This window comes from Limanda limanda, chromosome 2 (assembly GCF_963576545.1).
Source record: "Limanda limanda chromosome 2, fLimLim1.1, whole genome shotgun sequence".
Classification (NCBI taxonomy): Eukaryota; Metazoa; Chordata; class Actinopteri; order Pleuronectiformes; family Pleuronectidae; genus Limanda; species Limanda limanda.
In genome coordinates, this window is record NC_083637.1 from 55,776 (window position 1) to 75,852 (window position 20,077).

General features: G+C 41.3%; 1 protein-coding gene across 1 annotated transcript; it reads left to right on the forward strand.

The window, feature by feature from the left end:
• The first annotated feature begins 9,916 nt into the window (after positions 1–9,916).
• Positions 9,917–19,172, forward strand: slc22a7a (solute carrier family 22 member 7a). The gene is made up of 10 exons (XM_061067248.1): positions 9,917–10,267; positions 10,865–10,968; positions 13,076–13,230; positions 15,552–15,720; positions 15,803–15,920; positions 16,991–17,100; positions 17,181–17,395; positions 17,492–17,600; positions 18,147–18,353; positions 19,085–19,172. The coding sequence occupies exons 1-10, from the start codon at positions 9,917–9,919 to the stop codon at positions 19,170–19,172; spliced, it is 1,626 nt and encodes a 541-aa protein (XP_060923231.1).
• The last annotated feature ends 905 nt before the right edge of the window (positions 19,173–20,077 follow it).

Here is a 20,077-nt window from a genome sequence, read left to right on the forward strand (position 1 = left end):
CCATATCCTAACCCTAACCCACCCTCCCCCGACCCTAACCCTAACCCCAGCTTTCCCAAGCCTAACCCTAACCCAAATCCTAACCCTAACCAAACCTTCCCCAAACCTAACCCTAACCCCAACTCTCCCAATCCTAACCCTGACCCAAATCCTAACCCTAACCCCTCCGAGACCGCCATAATTCTCCGAACCAACAACCCTGACCCCAACCCCGCCATAGTACCATTTATATCTACCTTTTCACACAAAATCACCGGTTTACATAGGATTATCAAGTACAACTTTACCCAGACCCAATCAGTACAGCCGGCTTTCAAAAACCATACCACCATATCAGCATACAGAAAGAACAAAAACCTCCATAGCTTATTAATACGGTCCAAGTACTCAGACAACAAACCATCAACACAAACACAGTACCATATACATTACAGAAACAGGAAATTCATTTCAATCATCCACAGCAATAAAGCTTCCCCTACATTAGGCACATTTACACTAAACACCAGTAACGTCATTTACATCATTACATGCACCACCTGCAATAAACATTACGTCGGCGAAACAAAACATACCATCCTCACCCGACTCAAACAACACCTGTATAACATTGGGGAAGGCAAACTCACCACCCCCATGGTCCTTCATTTCCAACGTCATCCGGTCAGCAGTCTAATCATTTCAGGCCTAGAAGCACAGGACCACTGGACCATTGGGCAGAGAAAAAGAGCAGAGAAATCATGGATCTTCAAACTGGACACCATCATCCCAACAGGTCTAAATGACAAATAACCACCAGTCCATCTTACCTGTCCTTTGTTAAACCCCCTGTTTTTTCCACCCCCCCTTCTTTTTCCGCCAGATCTGCTGCCTGGGGACCCCCAGGACCCCCCAATCGCAACATCAACACCGGTGGCTTCGGGAGGATTCGAACCGGGGGTCCCGGTGCCAGGGGCGTCGTCTCTGCCATTAGGCCAAATTTCTTTCAATATAGCTCTTTTTGTTTCATTCATTTGAAACCAACAAATTTATTTTTTCTTATAGTTTAATATATTAAAAACAAAAACCCCCCCTTTTTTTTCAGCTGTACTCATAAAGTTCCATCAGGCAGAGAGACGCCCACCATCTGCACCAAACCAGGCAGCAGCCAAAACCACATCTGCCTCTGCCCCATGGTCCTTGCAGGACGTGCTCTGCCTGGGGAGCGTACCCTGGTCCCCGGGATGAGAGAGCTGAGCCTTCCCAACTTGACCACCACCTTACGTAAACCAACTTCCCAACCGGATGAAACCTAGCAGGTCAGTAGGCCAGTGCATATAAGTCATAACCCTGAACCCTGAACCCCAACCCAAACCCAAACCTAACCCTTCAACATGACAGGTAAGAGTGCAGAGAGATGCCTAACCCTGACCCGAATCCATACACTAACCCTAACCAACCCTTCCCCATGCCTAAACCTAACCAGTATATCTCCGTCTGTCCGTCAGCACATGTGTTGACATTCCCCAAATCAGTCAATTTTACCATTTGCTCGTTCGACCCCTTTCAAAAGTCGGAGAAGCTCAAGGATGGTACCGATCGATGCGCATTACCCCATTTAGTGGGGGTAGAGCCTACTTGCAAGTCTCTCCGACCTTCATCAAAAAAGTTATTCAGGAATATCTCCTCCGATTTGGGGGAATTTCGTCGGTCGACCCTTTCCGAAGGTCGTACAAGCTCGCGGATGGTACCAATCGATCCGCAGGACCCAAATTAGTCCAGACGGAACCACTTTCCAAGTCTCTCCGACCTTCACCAAAAAAGTTATTCAAGAATATCTCCTTCTCCTATGTGCTTTTATCCCTAATCCTAATCCTAACCCTAACCCTAACCTAACCAGTATTTCTCCGTCCGTCAGCACATGTGTTGACATTCCCCAAATCAGTCAATTTTACCATTTGCTCGTTCGACCCCGTCCGAAGGTCGTACAAGCTCGGATATGGCACCAATCCATCCGTAGGACCCAAATTAGTCCAGACACAACCACTTTCCAAGTCTCTCCGACCTTCACCAAAAAAGTGATTCAAGAATATCTCCTTCTCCTATGTGCTTTTATCCCTAACCCTAACCCTAACACGTAAATTTTGACCACTTACTAACTTTCTGCAAATTTTGGTAAGAAGTTGAGCATGTTAAAGCCCTCAAAAAGCCAATTCATTTGCCTGAATAATAATAATAATAATAACCAGGAAAAATACATCATATCATAGATTTTAAATTTTTTTATTCCATCCCCATCACTCATCATATTATCAATATCTGTCAAAATTGTGTTTTATTATTTAACATCAAAAGTACGTTATATGGATCTATATAATTATTAGACGAGAACTAAGAAAAGAGAGCACATTTCTCCAGTATTAGCATCGCTACACTGGCTTCCTGTTAAATCTAGAATAGAATTTAAAATTCTCCTCCTCACCTTCAAGGCCCTTAATGATATGGCACCTCTTTACCTTAAAGAGATGTTAGTTCCATATCAACCTACTAGAGCACTCCGATCCCAGAACTCAGGTTTACTTGTCGTCCCTAAAGTCTCTAAAAGTAGAGTAGGAGCCAGAGCTTTTAGCCATCAAGCCCCACTCCTGTGGAATAATCTCTCACTTTCAGTTAGGGAAGCAGACACGCTCTGTTTGTTTAAAAGTAGACTCAAAACCTTCCTTTTTGATAAAGCTTATAGTTAGAGCTAATTAGTGCGATGTTCCAAAATTGATTAAATGGCAAAAACCCCTGATGACGCTAAGACCCACAGGGAATTTATGACACAAGACACACGGAGCTTCTCTTTCCTGCTTCTCCTTCCTTTTCTCCATATTTATCACATCAAGATAATTCTTATCTGATCAGTACATGTTACTAACTTGACCCCTTTCCCGGAGTTTCTGTGCCTTAGCGCCCGCGGATGCAGGGCCACAGCTGTGGCCGCACCATGGATTATGATTGTGGATCGCGTGTCGGAGGTCGCAATGGTGGATCCAGTTTGGTGGATTCTGTATCGTGCCAGCTGATCGTCATTGTAATGGAGGATCCTTTGTTGCGTTGGCATCGGATGATGAGGGACCACGACCGAGGCGGCAACTGATAATGGATTCTAACTGGCGGCGGTGGACAATGACTGTGGATTATAGTGGATCCCATCCTGACGCTGGATCGTGGTCTTGCTGCTGGCCAGAGACTGTGATTGCAGCGGGACTGCCTGACACATAGTATTGAAAAATGTTTACCCTCATCGATGCTGCTAAAAATCCTGATGATGTTTTCTTACACCTGACATCTATTGCACTTCTGTCCGTCCTGAGAGAGGGATCCCTCACATGTGGCTCTCTCTGAGGTTTCTACATATTTTTGCCTGTGAAAAGGGTTTTTAGTAGTTTGTCCTGACTCTTGTTGAGGGTTAAGGACAGAGGATGTCACACAATGTTAAAGCCCTATGAGACGAATTGTTATTTGTGAATGTGGGCTATACAAATAAACTTGATTGATTGATAATTAGATTTATAATTCATTAATTTAAACATTGTCTTAATATTCCACGCTTGCTAATATATGTAGCTACCAGGAAATCAACCCGGACCCAGACCGACTGGAGTGCAACTCTCAAAAGCTTGCAAACAGAGTAAATAACCTTGAGGACACAAGTAACTTGGGGGGTGGATAAATAAATAGAGCAATTCTGAGAATAGCGCGCTGCTCCTTTGCACACATTAACAGGTTCCTGCAATGTGGTCTTAAAACAAAGTATTCTTATTTTTTAACAGAAAAAACATTTGAATTGCACCGCAAATTGAATGAAAACTAATTCCAATTGCCCTAAAACACTTGGCACATTGTCACTTGCCATCCAACCTATAATGAGTTGTCTGGACCATCTGTATGAATGAATAGCCCGTGGGCCATTCACTTAGTGGAATATATTAAAGCAGAACAAGAGACACAAGGACGGGACCTGAGTAGACTCGTACAATAACTCTGCAGCTAATACAGAAGCTGTGATGATTTATTTTCAAGTTGAGGGCACTTTGAGGTAATAACTTTGTCTCATTTCAGCCCTGAAAGCTAGTTTGTAAACTTACAGCGCAGTTTGCCTGAGTAACACACTTTCATGTGTATTGATAGACCTGCAAAAGGAACCGGTTTTGACACTTTCCCTCTCATGTTGCTGCGTGTTCCTGTGAAATACTACCATCGCATTTGCAAATGAGGGTAAATCCCAAGCATACATTCGTTTTGAATAAGGGAGGGAGAAGTGGAATGGATGAAAATACAAATAAATAAATGAGCCATTTTGCGACGCCCATTGAAAATTCCTTCAGAATACGTAAATTTTCACCACTTTCTAACTTTCTGCAAATTTTGGTAAGAAGTTGAGCATGTTAAAGCCCTCAAAAAGCCAATTCATTTGCCTGAATAATAATAAGAAGAAGATAAATAATCCTTACAATAACAATAGGGACCTCCCTGACCTTTGATCAGTGCTCGGGCCCTAATAAGAAATAGTAATCCTTACAATTTCAATAGGGTCTCACCAGACACCTTTGATGTCTGTGCTCGGGCCCCTAAAAAGTGCTATAAACTGTTCATTTTGAGTAATTACAAAGTTCTATACTGTAATTGCAGAGTTCTTTAATTTAGGTCCATGTATCTGTAATTTCAGCATGTGATAACGGTATTATTACCAGCTTAGGCGCACCGCCCGAGGTCAGGCCATGGATATTATCGTGCTTACCTAACCCTAACATCCTGTATGTTACATGTAACATGAGCTTTTCAAGTTCTCCGAGTTCCAGTAAAGCAGGAATGTTTTTCCAAGATGTTTACACAAGTCAAGATGCCACTGAAATTTCACTAATTTCACGTTTCAGAGCATGAGACTGTTGTCAGTAGATCATCAGTGGATCATCAGCCTAGGAAGTCATGTCGAGGCATGTGACGGCAGCTTTTTTTGTCAAGGCTCGCTGTGCTAATTTCCCTGTTCAACATCTTTGACCTCCAATAGCTACAATAGGTCAGTAATCTGTTGTTGTTGTTGGTTTGTGAGCTGCCGTTTATTAGCCTCAGTTTGACATTTGGTCCAGCTCAAGGACACTGCATCCCACCCACACCTTCCACCTGCACTCATTGGATGGTCCGAGCAGCTAATCAGGCTGTTGTATCCAAGACCCAATACAAACTGTGCTTTATGGTCTCATTTACTATAAATGGATCATAATTTACTTTTAAAATCATTGTTGGTTTAAAAAAAATTGGGATTGAAGTAAAACCCCATTGTCAGTAGGGGGCACTGCAGCCCCTTCCACTCCCTATAATATTTGTCCAAGCTTGTTGCGTCAGAATAATTGGAAAAATTTGATAATAAATTTAACTTCAAGTCAGAAGAGCAAATCAATAAGACTGGAACTTTATTGGTCTGCAGGTTGCCGACGTGATCAATTATAATCCAATCAACAATCGTTGAAAGAAGCTTTTAATGTGAATGCGGGTTATTTCACAGTGGACCACGGTCGGCTGTGACTGGGGGTAGAGCGGTCGTCCTCCAACCTGAAGGTCGGCAGTTCGATCCCCAGTCTTCCCCATCTGCATGCCGAAGTGTCCTTGGGCAAGATGCTGAAACCCGACTTGCCTCTCATAGAACAACAAAGTGCTGCTGATAGATGCTCTGTGTGAATGTAAAACTGTAAAGAGCTTTGAGTCATCAAGACTAGAAAAGCGCTTTATAAATACAAAACCATTCTAGCATATTTTACCACCGCAGTCCAGACATCTATCAATTCCCATATTTCAACTCATTATCATAGACTGAAATTAATTTCTTACAGATGAGTGAGAGCTCTGAAATCAATGCAGCTGTGGCACTTTTACATCTTCTGTCTCAAAATATCAATGTGGAGTCATTTATGTTTTCCAGGCCATTAACTTTGCTTCACTCATTCATTAAAACAAGAAAGAATACTTCTCCAAAGCATCAGTGCATTTCTTCTTTGCTCATGTTTCTTATTTATTTATTTATTTATGTATTCATTTATTTATTAGATTTAGATGTAGTTCCCTCAATGTGTCACAGCAACAGTTTATCTTTATGTGTAAATTCACCATCGCTTTTTCTTCTGAATCATGTTTCAGACAAAATCTCAGTCAGAGACCCTAAAAATATTTTTGATATAAATTCATGATTAAAAAATGAATCAGCGCATTACTGCCTGGACAAACAAAGTTCAACACACAATTTTCAGAAAATCAATGAAAGAAAAATACCAATTTATATATATTAGCAGCCACTACTGTTGTGAGAATATTAGGAGTGGGTTAATTTAGGAAACCAGTAGTGGTTAGGCTGTCATGTCTGTTCCTGCCCATTCAGACTAAAATACATCCCTGGAGCTTTTGAATTAAAAAGTTACTTTAGTGTCTAAGACCACACTGGTTTGCACAAGACAAAATGACCTACTTTACCAGAAAGTGCCTTTCAGATAAACTCCTGAACTTTAGACACCATCGTTCAACAGCAGTTAACAAACCCATGTCCAACTGCATTAGTTACAGGAGTCAGAGGAGACACAGATTTCCCAAACCGGAACAAAGGGAAACATTTTCACAACCACATAGAGAAAACACAAACTGCACACACTGTGTCCTTCTGTCTTCAATCAAGTGGTTTATTCACAATCGCTGCAGCTTTTCCAACATTTCATTTCATTTCACTTTTTTTCTTTGTTGCTCATGTTTTGACATCAGGTCTCAGCCATTCTTCTTCAAAAACTATAGTAGATGTTCATTCGTTTTTTTTTTTAATAGGTCAAGGTGCGTTATAGACATGTTTGGGTTGATCGGGCTGTTAACTTATTAGAGCTGTTTGGTCAATTAAACCTTTCTTTGTTAAACTACTATGGTGGTCTGCTGTAATCAACCGGCAGCAAATAAAGACCTGCTGCTGGACTCAGTCCACAGAACCTGAACTGGAGATTCTTGTCGTGATTCTCACTGTAACAACTCATTCCTGCATCAAATCACAAACACAGTCTCAAAATGTTTCCTAACCTTTTCAGCTGGATCTATATTACTATATTATTATATATATTATATATTATTTTATCTGAAAAATCTGTCAAATGTTGAACAATGCTCCTGGATCCGCCCCCTGATCCAGATCCAACCAAACGTATGTCACTTGACCCATTTCCTATCCTTCCACCAAGCTTATTGGGAATCTGCTCAGTCAATTTTGTGGAATGCTGCTAACAAACAAAAAAAAAATGCTGCCAGTGGTGAAGCCTCCTTGATGGAGGCAACTCAAATATTCTCCTAACTTTCTCTCTGAGGATCATCTAATGTTTAAAAGCAGCTTAAGCTCAGATCAACACATCAGAGTTGATATCAGAGCCCCAGCAGCTTTGAAATGAAACCAGTAGAAAATATTAGAAGAATAAATTCCATAGCTAACAAGAAACACAATGGACATATTTCAGCCTGACATCACGGTCAATTAGCGATTAAGAGAGGAAGATGCATTTCACTCTGAGAAGCCTGAACTGATACAGCGAAACAATGTCCATGGAGATGACCTGAGGTTCAGCCTCAGGAACAGATGATGATCAATGAGTGCAAACATCCTGATCTTCCAAGGAAAAATATTAAGCATAACTCGCAGATCTCAGGATCATTAAAAAATGCAACAACAACAGCAGCAGAATCGAGGAATCTGTGTGAGTTTGAAGTTGTTTAAATGTGATAAAGGAATATTGGATTAAAATGAATTATTCTGTGGGGATGTGAGATTCATTCACATGACTGAGGTTATCGAAGCAGAAATCTGTTGCAACCTTCACAGCATTCACTGTGTCTGCACATGACGGAGCTCTGATTGAAATAACTCATACATGGTGTAAATTCATTTCCACATTTGATTTTTATAATCTCTTTTAAATCTTCCAAATCCAAGATTACCAAAAGTTCATGTGTGATGTTCATTAACACAACTGAGACATTAACATTGTTTTACCAGCAACACTTTTGCTAAAGATACTCTGATCCCACTGCTCTGGGTCTCATTTATAAAACAGTGCGTGGGATTCATACTAAAAGTGTTCGTACGCACACCTGAACGCAATGTTCCCTTTATAAATCACAGTCCACCAGGAAACTTTCGTACGTGGATCTGCCTCCAAATCCGCCCTCCACAAGCCCACTTTCCACCATGAATGGTCAATGCAAAGCACCTCATGAATATTAAATGATGCAGCTGACCAATGGGTTTCCACCGTGAGTCCTGACGGAGTCACGGTATCAAGCGATGTGAAGAGGAAGAGAAACTTTGTGAAACTGCAGTGATGTCACTAATAAAGAAAATACACCGATCCTCTGCTGCTGCTGTGAATAACACAATGTGTGAGAGTGAAGAAGATACAAATACAAGGGCCTGAAATAAGAAAACATGCAATTCAACGGTGGAGGCATAAAAAACACCCTCTCAGAATTTGAGGGAACTTTATTGTCTGTTCATATTTGAATCACCCAAAACTGTAGGATTATTAAATTCAGAGACAACTGTGATGTCCTCAATCTATAGAATTTAACAGAATTATTAATATTAGCTGGTGTTGGACCTGGGATGGTTCGGTTCCGTCAGTTGATCTAATACTGGACTCAGTTCAGCTCAGAGATCACAGATCAACAGAATCTATATCAGCTGATCAGACATCGCTGAACTCTGTTTCCTTCTCATCCTTCCATCCATCACGCGGAATCATGCACCAGTGTCACGGCAGTATTTACATTGCATTTTTTACATTTCATTTCATTGAGCTGACGCTTTTATCCAAAGCAACTCACAATAAGTGCATCAACCAGGAGGGAACAAACCCAGAACAACAAGAATCAAGAAAGTACAATTTCTTTAAAAAAAACTGCAAAACTACAAAGTGACATTTAAGTGCTACTAAATTGTTAATTTTTAAATTTTATTCAAGGTACAGTCTGATGAGGTGTGTTTTTAGTTTGCGGTGGAAGATGTGTAAACTGTCTGATGTCCGGATGTCGATGTGGAGCTGGTTCCAGCGTTCAGGAGCTAGGACAGGAAACAGTCGTGATGGTGATGAGTGTTTAGCAGTGAAGGAGCAACGAGCTGATTGGCCGAAGCAGAGCGGAGTGAACGGGCGGGAGTGTGATGTTTGACCAGGTCCTGGATGTAGACTGGACCTGATCCGTTCACAGCATGGTACCAAGTACCAATGTTTTGAAATGGATGGGAGAAGCCACTGGTAGCCAGTGAAGGGAGCGGAGGAGCAGAGTAGTGTGAGTGAACTCGAGCTGCTGCATTCTGAATGAGCTGCAGAGGTCGGATGGCCGCAGCAGGTCGACCTGCCAGGAGGGGGGGGGGGCAGTAGTCGAGATGATCAGAGCCTGGACCAGAACCTGCGTCTCCTTCTGAGTGAGAAGGGGATGTATCCTCCTGATTCTACAGGAACGTGTTGTTATGATATCACCAACAGGGGGAGCTTTTATAACAGTCTCTGCAGTTAATTAACAATAAAAACTAGAAAAACACAAAGACTCAGAGCGGTTTGTTCAAGTTTGAATCCCACGGCTGCACCAAGAAAACTGTCGGTCTTAATACTCCATCTGCGTGTGTTGTGACACAAGCGTGACTGAGCTGATGCAAAGAGAAATGATCTGTTCACACACAGAGACACACACAGCCAAGTACCTCCCTCTCTCTCTCTCTATAAGAAGCTGATTCTGTGCAGTCAGAGACAGAAAGTGAGAGAGACACAGCAGAGCAGAAACCGACGGGCGAAGAGTCAGAGTTCAGAGAGTTGATGAATGCTCCTCTAACACACAGTGACTCCTCAGACGCACATCTCACTTCCTCCATCTTGTCACCATGAGGTTTGACGAGATCCTGGATGAAGTTGGCGGCTTCTCCAAGTTCCAGTTCCTGGTGCTGTTTCTCCTCTGCCTCCCCCGAGCCATCCTCCCCCTCCACTTCCTCCTGCACAACTTCATCTCTGCCACTCCTCCACACCGCTGTGCCCTTGGGACCCTGGAGGACACCAACCTGGACCCAGAAGTGCTAGCCCTCAGGATCCCCCATCCGGATGAAAGCTCTGTCAGCTCCTGTAGAGTCTATGACCCCCTGCTGACCTTTGACCTGAGCCAGGGAAACAGGACAGCACCTTGTCAACATGGATGGATCTACGACAGGTCGCAGTTTAGCTCCACAACCGCTACCGAGGTGAGGAGAAGCTACATGAACTCTCTGTTGAACTAACAACTATTTAAAGTTTTTAATCCTATTCAAGAATTGTAATCTTGTCTCCTCTTGAATTTGAATTATAGGGTTAGGATTCTAGAAAATGTTTATTAATCACTGATGTAAAATGTAACTCATATTATTGTAGCTTAAACAACATGTTATTTGATGTGAGTGAAAACCAGCATGAAACCAGACCAGGAAGTTTACCTGATATTAAACAGATTTGATAACAATGTAGTGAACATCACAAAATTAAGACTCGATTTTGGAAGCAAAAGCCTTTTAAGCTGCAATCCAATCAATGTCCACTAGATGGTGCTACAAAAAAACATCTCTCTTTAAACACATCGTTGATAAAGTTTTTTCACAAAACTGACAGCTATGTTTGGAGACAAGCAAATAAAGGTCACGTTATTACAAACTTCAATTCTCAGAGAGCGTTGTCCAAATATAAGCACGGGCGCCATCTGGGTCAGCTGACTGTACATCAGCTGACCCTAACCCTGACCCTGACCCTGACCCTAACCCTGACCCTGACCCTGACCCTGACCCTGACCCTAACCCGTCTCTCCACAGTGGGATCTGGTGTGTGACAACAAACGGCTGAATCAAGCTCTCGCCACATACTTCTTCCTCGGGGTCACGTTCGGAGCAATTCTCTTTGGACAGCTCTCCGACAGGTGAGTTCACAATGTGTTGAACCCTCACACTCCTCTGGTCATGTGACCCATGAAGATGGAGGGAAGTTTTGTTTATGACACAACCACTGTAGCACGACTGTGAAAAATACAAGAGTATCAAGACTTCACGCACTTGCACCGGCCCTCTCTGAAAAGAAGAGCTGCAATGTGAAGAAAGTGATGTGTTTTTTGATAATGACAGAATGTGACACTACATCTTATTAATGTGACGATGTACAGAATACGAGTGGTTGATATCTGTGACATCAGCAACAGTAACACTAGATTTCCTTTGCGGTTCCTCCCTTGTGTGATTGCGTTGATGACTGTAAAGACCAAATCACACAGCCTTAGTACAGTGGATGTGTTAGATTCTCTCTAGATCTTGATAATTAAAACTGCCAGATTTCATAAAACTTTTTAGCAGTTGCATTGAAAAGGAAATTTCTTCTCACAATCTTTCTTCTGAGCAAGGCAGCAAAACTCGACTGATTCATTCCAATACTGGGATTTTTTTCTTCGAGTGTGTGTTGTAACAACTCCAGATTCTGCATGTGACTCTTTATTGAATAGGCCCAAAATGCCAGTTATCTAATAAGCCCATTGATTGCAGATAACAAACAAACAAACACACACACACACACACACACACATACACTCACACACACACACACACACACACACACACACACACACACATGCACATGCACACACATGCACATGCACACACTCATTACTGACAATATTCCCTCATTGCTCAAATTAAATGCTCAGTTTGGTCTGTGGGAGTCTGGGACAAAATAACAAGATCATGAAGATTCTTGATGTTCCTCGATCTGGTAAAGGAAGAATCTCAGAACCATTTCCAGACATCCACATTCTTTGTTAATTTGCATTTTATATGATGAAGATTTTTGTGTCAGAGTGTTTTAATGCAAACACTCATCTATGGCAGACAAGAGAGAAAAGGCCTCTTCAAAACCCGCTGTACTGGTGATTTTGATCCAATCACATCCAATTCACATCAGAAGATGGACTTTCCCCATTTGTTATGAATTTCAGCATCATAATTCTGAATCTAGAGTAGATTAAACTTTTTAAAGGTTCATTGAGGGGCGGATTATGGAGCTCTTCATCAAACAAAGCAAATACAAATTAGCTGTGTGTAAGTCACTATCTCTATAGCTCACTCCAAATGGAATACTGCGGTACGACATAGGCAGTCATGTAGTGTTAGTAAATTTTACATTACATTTACATTTTTCATTTAGCTGATGCTTTTATCCAAAGCGACTTACAATAAGTGTATCTACCATGAGGGAACAAACCAGAACAACAAGAATCAAGAAAGTACAATTGCCTAAAAAAAAATTAAAAAGCAAAACTACAAAGTGCTATAAGTAAGTGACATTTTGCATTAAATGCGTCCATTTAGAGCCGATTGTAAAATTATGTAAGTTAGTTTTTAAGTAATGATGTCAGGAACTCTGCAACACACAAAGATTACAAGTATGTTCTGACATATTACAACAACACATGAATGCACAATTAGCAGCCACACAGGCTAACAAATGAGTTTTATTTTATTTAGTTAACATATAAGAGTAGATACATAAATGTGTTTTAAACATACAAAGTAAAACCGATGATTTTTTGAATCAATGATTTATTGATTTAATTTCCAACAAAGAATCTAAACAAGACACCATTTGAAATGGTGTTTCATAAAATAAATTGTTTACTTATCAGGAAGATGAGTTCAGCATCAAACTTCCTTTAACTGTTATTTTTCTTTTTATCAGTGAAGTTAGCATGCTAACCAGTTAGCTCTGTGCTGCTCAGTGGACACATTATAACCTCTTCTCTTGGAACCAGGAACCAGACAATAGACAGCTGATGGGCTAACAGCCATGTATCAACAGCAAAACTTACAGATGGCACCTTAAACTTCAAGATTGACCTTTAATTCAGCTTTTAAGTCCACATGGATGAGATTTCCTGTGCTGGAGGTTAAAACCGGGAGTGGAAATAGTTCTAAGCAAAACTTTCTTTGCACATGAAGTCCATGTGATGTGTTCCAAAGCTCTTTAAACTGTTTATCTTGCAGGTTTGGTCGTAAGTCAATGCTTCTGGTGGCTTTAATTGCCGCCACCATGCTGGGATTCACTTCGGCCTTCTCCACCTCCTACATCATGTTCGCCCTGTCCAGAGCGCTGTGTGGTGTGGCCCTCAGCGGGCTGTCAATCATCGGAGTTGTCCTCGGTAAGAGATCAACAACTCAATGCAGAACAACAACACATGGCATGTTTCACCTAGATGCACACACATTGAGAAACCCAGGAATCCTGCCCACATATAAAGGCTTCCTGGAGTTGTTTAACTTGTGTATTGAGATAACATACACATGAACATTACATTCGCAGTTTTTTCAGTATTTTCGGATTGAAAATAATACACTTTTTTTCAAGCTTCTTTGCTACATCAATCTCTTCTTTTTCAAAAACAGAGAAAACATATGTGAAATTATCATCACTTTGTTACAAGTTTAAAAAGTTCAATCTGTAACCAAAAAGAACATATGCAGATACAAGGCAAGAAAGGTGGGCAAGTCACTATGTGAGAACTCAAGTCGTATCAACTGTCTTGCACTGCACATCTTTTCAAAACAGCGTTACAGCCTTGACGATGCCACTCTTATGTCATGTTCGATGTTGAGCCCAGATCTTTGTTTTCAGTGAGGCAACAGCAGAAAAAGCTCATCTCACAGAGATAGGATGTGGTGAAGGGAAGCAGAATCCCCTCTGCCCTATGAGTGGATGCTCCCTCTCCACACCGAGCCAGATGGCACTTAGTGTCTGTGCTGTAGTCAGACATGATCTCAATGAGCTGGTCTGAAATCAGTAGAGCTGAAATCAGCAGGTGGTGATGCATTGAATGGATCTCTCACCCAGTCATACTGAGCGCTCTCAGGTAAGAGATGTGCTCCTTAAGACATGGAATCACTGTGGTGGCTCCAGTAGCACTTTTTTTCCGCAAACTCAGCATTCTCAAAGGAATCAGTATTTCCTTGATCAAGTCACCTGCACTACATCTCAAGCTTTCGGATAAATGCACTGATCTTTTCAGCCAGGGGATTGTTTTGCACTGCACAGCTTTTTATAAAGCTTTGTTCCTGCTGACGATATTCATATGCGACTGGGGTGCAATGTTTCTAAATGTCTTCTCAGTTCTGTGGTGTCATACTGTTTGCTGCCAGAGTTTTCAGATATAAAATACACACTGGTCTCTGCTCATCTCCTACTGCATTCACCATGAAACCAAGAGCAAGAAAGGCTTCGTCAAACTTTCTTTTCGACTTGAATTTTGAACTCTGTGTCTTGTTTGTCCCAGAAGCATTGCTTGTTTTTCTTTTCGTCCCTGTCAAATATCTGAAAAAACAGCAGATCTAAAGTCAAAATATTAGATCCGTCACAACTTCAGGTGCGCCTGTGATGCCTCCGCGCCCCAGTGGGAATCACTGCTTTAATCCAACAGGAATTGGATCATTTTGAATTTAGTGATGATATTTGGTGATCTACAGCCACTGTATATTTACAGGGTCCTCCTAAAGAAAACCAACTTCAAAAGCGCATGTTCATATTTCAAATTGAAATGATAAATTGTTGTGAGTGATTTTGAGTCAGCATGGTGCAAGATTTAGGAGATTTTTCCTTCTTATCATTCTGGAGAGTGGTCTTTCAGTTTGACAGCAGCACTCATAGATTTTATTCATATGTTATACTGCTGTCACTCAAACACTGCTCTTACCCTCAGATAGTCCGTGCTTGTGTTCAAACTGTGTGCTCCAGGCTCCTCACACTACTTCTGTGCACAAGTCTGTGAAAGTACCCAACCAATAGAATTTCAGGTGCAGTGATGAAGAATGAAGTTGTCCCAACCTCTTTGTTGAGTCCTGCACGGTGGTTACTTTAACAGGGTTCATGCACTTCTGTACTCCATGTATTTATTAATGCTTTGGCTTTCCAACAGAAATAAATATACGCGCTGGAATTCTGCTGATTATAGAAGAAATCTGAGAGTAGATGTTTCACATGCAAAGAAGCAGTGTGAGCGCCAGGAGAAGAGCTGGAGCTGGAGCACATGTGAGTGCAAGTGCACAAGCAGGAGCTATTTGAGTGTGAGCGCACTGTTTGAAGTGAAAGCATCTGAAAATCTGAAGGTAAAATCAATATGTCCTGCTCTCACGCTGAAAGACCACAAGATAAATAAGGTGTGGTCCTTAACAGCTTGAAATCATTCATATTTAACTTAACAGCATATTGAATAAATGCTGCATAGGTATATTGTTGTTATTTCATCTTGTTAAACGGAAGCTAACGGTTCATTTTCAGGGTCTTAACCACAAAAAGGTTTTATTTTATCACCATCACACTGAGCGCTCATAACACTGGTCTTCACGTTGAGAGCCCACATGTTCGCAGTTCATTATTATTATGGGTCTGTTGTTCATGACCAAAGGGAGAAATCTAACCTGAACCACGTCTGTACTGACTTCATGTCTGTATCGCTGTCTACCTGCTCAGGTATTGAGTGGACGGACGTGAAGCACCGTACGTTCACTGGCACTGTCATGAGTTTGTCTTGGAGCGTGGGCAACATGTTCCTGGCGCTGCTGGCCTACTTCATTCGAGACTGGAGACACCTGACGCTGGCGGTGACGGCGCCCTGCATCATTGCCATCATCTCCTGGTGGTAAGGCGCATATGAGGAGGAGTTTTGAGGCTCCACATCGACACCAAATATCTGTGTTTTAAAAGCATCTGCATGTATCCAGGTGGCTGCCTGAGTCGGCTCGCTGGCTTCTGGCCAACGGCCGAGTGGAGGAAGCTCAGAAGCATCTGGTTCAGTGTGCTGCGATGAACGGCAAGAACACGACCAAACTGAACACTGAGGTACAGCTGATTGAGCGACTGTGGTTCAAAGTCAATATTCACTCAGTGTTAAAGTTAATCAATCTGTCTTGTTTACATTTGAAAAATCCATCAACCAATTATTAGGTGTGAAGATGAAAAGATGAAGATAAAAAACGGCCTTGTGGTACTAAGACCTGTTTTTCCCACATGTTGCTCCCTCTGAGCTTTCTACATTTTTTGTGGGTGCTGTTTAAGAACAGATGATGTCGCAACTTGTTAAGATCTATGAGACAAACTGGGATTTGTAAATATAGGTGACACAAACATTTGATTTATTAATCTCACCTAATTGCCAAGTTTAAATAAATACAAATTTCTTCTATATTGTTTGGCTGCACAGTTATTTAGCATTAATTTCACAGAATACAGATTCTGTCGACCTGAGGACTTTCCATAATGCACATCAAGTCTGACACGCCCCTATCAAAGCCAGGCTGGGGCTGACATTACTAAATGGCTGGAAGCTGTTGACCTATCACATCAAACTGGGCCAGTGGGCCAATCAGAACAGACTGAACTCTAAGCTTAATCAGTGTGGACAAAATATTAATTTCAATGTAAAAGATGGAGCACTGTACAATCTTGTGTTTGTACTACGACAGCTGAGAAGATCCCTTTTTCATGTTCTTGTGGAAGAAATCTGGAAGGTAGACGAAATTAGTTTAAATATGTATTTAATGAAAAAACGCTTGGATTAAATAACTATGATCTCATAAAATAACTAAATTCTTAAATATGTTCACGTCTTCTAACATCTTCAGTTGATATGTAAATGTGACAACTTTACAATCCATCACGTCACTGTCTTTTTAATAAGGCGGGGTTTACATACACATTACCTCTCACACACACGTAACAAAAGGAAACCAACCTTGAGGCTCATCGACTCGTTCAGAGGAAACATTTTGTTCAACCCGGGAACTGTAGAACTGCAGGAGGCATTAATCTGGATTCTTATCATGAAGGCAGCTTGTTACATGCTTGTTATAACAGATAAGTGATGATTTCAACTCAATATAAAGTCTCAATGTTTGACTGTTGTGTTTTAGGCTTTGGGGAAAGTGACAGTGTCTGAAGGAGCTGAGAAGAATCCCTCGTACCTGGATTTGGTCAAAACTCCGCAGCTGAGGAAGATCACCCTCTGTTCCGGATTATTCTGGTACAAAAATCAGGGTTATTAAAAAGTCACCTGCTGTCCACTAGGCTGCGCTAACACTGACTGTGCTGCTCTCCCCCCAGGTTTGCTGTTGCCTTCCTGTACTATGGTATAAGCTTCAGGATCTCAGGTTTCGGTGTCAGTATCTACCTCACACAGTTTATTTATGGCGCCATTGAAGTTCCCGCCAAAATCCTCAGCTTCTTCGTCCTGGACTGGATCGGCCGCAGGAATGGCCAGGCGTGGTTTCTGATCATAACTGGAACCCTAATAGGAATAAACACAGCCATACCTTTAGGTTACATCACTTCAAGTACAGTGAATGAGACATTTTTAGGTTAAAGGCTTAATGAAATAAACTTACATCCATCTGCTTGACCTGCTTCTCTTTCAGAGTTCTCTGTGCTTCGCACCTGTATCGCTGTGGTAGCGAAGGGATTCTCTGAGGCGGCTTTCACCACTGCCTTCCTCTACTCAGCAGAACTCTACCCGACAACCCTTAGGTAAAAAACCTGCACCTGGAAAATCAGATAAAGACAATAATAAATCATATAAACTAATACATCTTTTTATTTAAAAATGTCATATATATTTATAGCTTTTACACACTTCAGCCAAGGGAAACTAAGGCTCTGTCCTCACTGACGTGTTTTAAATCGATAATTGTTTTAACTCTGACGGTGAAAAAAAAGAGCAGGGATTTCTTTTCTCTGAGTGACGACAAGGTGGAACTGTTACAGGAAGTGTTAGAGACGCTTTGTACTCACCGCTGTTAATCGAGTCATGTGACTTATAAGAACCAATCAATCTTAATCAAACACAACCTGAAGATTTCAAACTATAACGACACCATCATAGAAAGGCTACAAAATAATTACTGGTGATGCACCAAAGCTAAACATGTAAGGTTTGTCTTGTGGGTGGCACGAGATGACAGCAGCAGCTTCAGGAAACATCTTAGGAGGATGTTGAGTGTTAGAAATGTTAGAGCTACATTCTTCAGGAGACTCTGAGACATTAACCTGATGCTGGTTGTGTTTGTTGGACAGGCAGTGTGGTTTGGGCTACACTTCCTGTCTCTGTCGGATCGGAAGCGCCCTGGCTCCCATGATTATGCTGCTGGAGGACGTCTGGCTTCTTTTGCCGCCGCTGATCTTCGCCGGGACTGGTATCATCAGTGGCAGCTTTGTCTTCCTGCTCCCAGAGACGCTTAATGTCCGTTTACCCGAAAACATCATGGATGTGGAAGAGGGAAGGTACGCATCGGAAGAGCCAGCCATGACTCGTCCTAACCAGTCACCTGAGCTGATCTGAAGACATCAGATGGTTAATGGTTAATGGTTAAACGAGGGCTAGAGTCCATCATTTGACTAAACTCTCATTGGCCAGAGACGTGGCTAACTATTCACTGTAAAGACAGATGGACGCTGAAGCAGCTCCGTTTACCCTGGTGTCTGGCTGCAGCATAGGTCATAAACCCCTCCTCCTCCATATTAGCAGATGGGACATGCACCAAACAAAAAAAGCAGATGTTAAAGATCGTTTCTGTCATTTAAGGTCGTTCTTATCTCACTGATGTTTGTTTAAGTTCATCCAACTTCATTTACAGTCTATGCTTTGTATGCATCAGCCAGGTTGACTGCCTTTATTGAGAACTGTTTCCTCTCTCACATTGTTAAATAACTTAAAATTAATCCAACCAGTCACAGTCAAGAATTCTCAACAGTCTCTGTAAATTAACATTTAGTTTAGTTAATTTCACCCAACTTAAATACAAAATACATACATGCGGATAAAGGGTTAGGGTTTGCGTTAAAGTTACCACATATATATATATATATTCTTCGACTATGGAATTTGAGTTAGTATATTTCCCTTTAAACAAGTATACAGATTTCAAATAAGTTGATTCAACGGCTGCAATTTAAAAGAGACAGGTGCTTTGAGTTTTAGATTTGACATTAAAATGATCATCTGTGTTTTTCAGACACCGGCAGAGAGACGCAGGGGAAGATGCAAAGATGGAGCTGAAGGACTCGGACACCAGAGACACGAACATGTCACAAGAAAACTGAGCATCTTCTCATCCTGATGCTTGTTGTGCAGACGGCAGCGGACTCAGTCGCTGCTGTTAGGACCTCAAACCAATGTTAGACTGAAACAGTTTGTAGCACTTGTTCAGGAAAACAGACCTGTCACACTTAGATATAGAGTTTTTTCTTTTAGTGTTTTTAATTGAAGCTTTAAAGCCATCACCTGCCTGCTGCTGGTATTCAGCTGTCAATCACCTGACTGTATGGACAGGATTTCATTTCACATCCAAACTGTGTTGCACTAAATTTTTAGGGTTTGGGTTCTGGATGCAGCAAAAAGGCATCTGCTGATATACTGTACATGCAAATAAAATGTTTTTGTGCAGTTATTGCTTCATGTGTAGTGCCTTAAGGATTAGACTCAGATCGGATATCTGCTTTATACATTAGGTCAACATATTTTACCTTTCTGTATTCATTTAACCACACCGGAGAAATGGAGATATCCCACTCAGATGAGACCTGGCACAGCTTTCAGTGTTCTTTGTGCCAAAAAAGAATTTGATCCTCTGAGACACTTGTATCAGGCTTTAAAAAGCCAAAATAACCCTGTTTTATCCATATCAATTAAAGGGGTCAGGGGTTAGGGTTAATTAAATCATTTTAACAAATTGACATAAAGCTGAATAAGAAAATGTATATATTATTTATAGAAATGCCATTTATTCCGATTAACATTTAAAAGTCTAATTTCTTTCATAAAGAACCCTCTTAAATATTAACACATAATATTGATTTAAAACATTCAATTCAAGGTGTATCACATTTAGACAAATTTATTAAAATTCAATCAACAGCGACAATAACAATAAGAGTAATTTTCTATTGTGGCGACTCAAGGAATGAACGTCCTCTCAGGTCAGAGACTCTTCATCATGGACCATTGT

What these genes read in the sequence shown, in the direction of transcription:
- slc22a7a (XM_061067248.1), top strand. Translation starts at nt 9,917, where the DNA reads ATGAGGTTTGACGAGATCCTGGATGAAGTTGGCGGCTTCTCCAAGTTC. An exon ending in AATCATCGGAGTTGTCCTCG is followed by an intron (nt 13,231 to 15,551) that starts GTAAGAGATCAA and finishes CTACCTGCTCAG; the next exon opens with GTATTGAGTGGACGGACGTG. An exon ending in CTCTACCCGACAACCCTTAG is followed by an intron (nt 17,601 to 18,146) that starts GTAAAAAACCTG and finishes TTTGTTGGACAG; the next exon opens with GCAGTGTGGTTTGGGCTACA.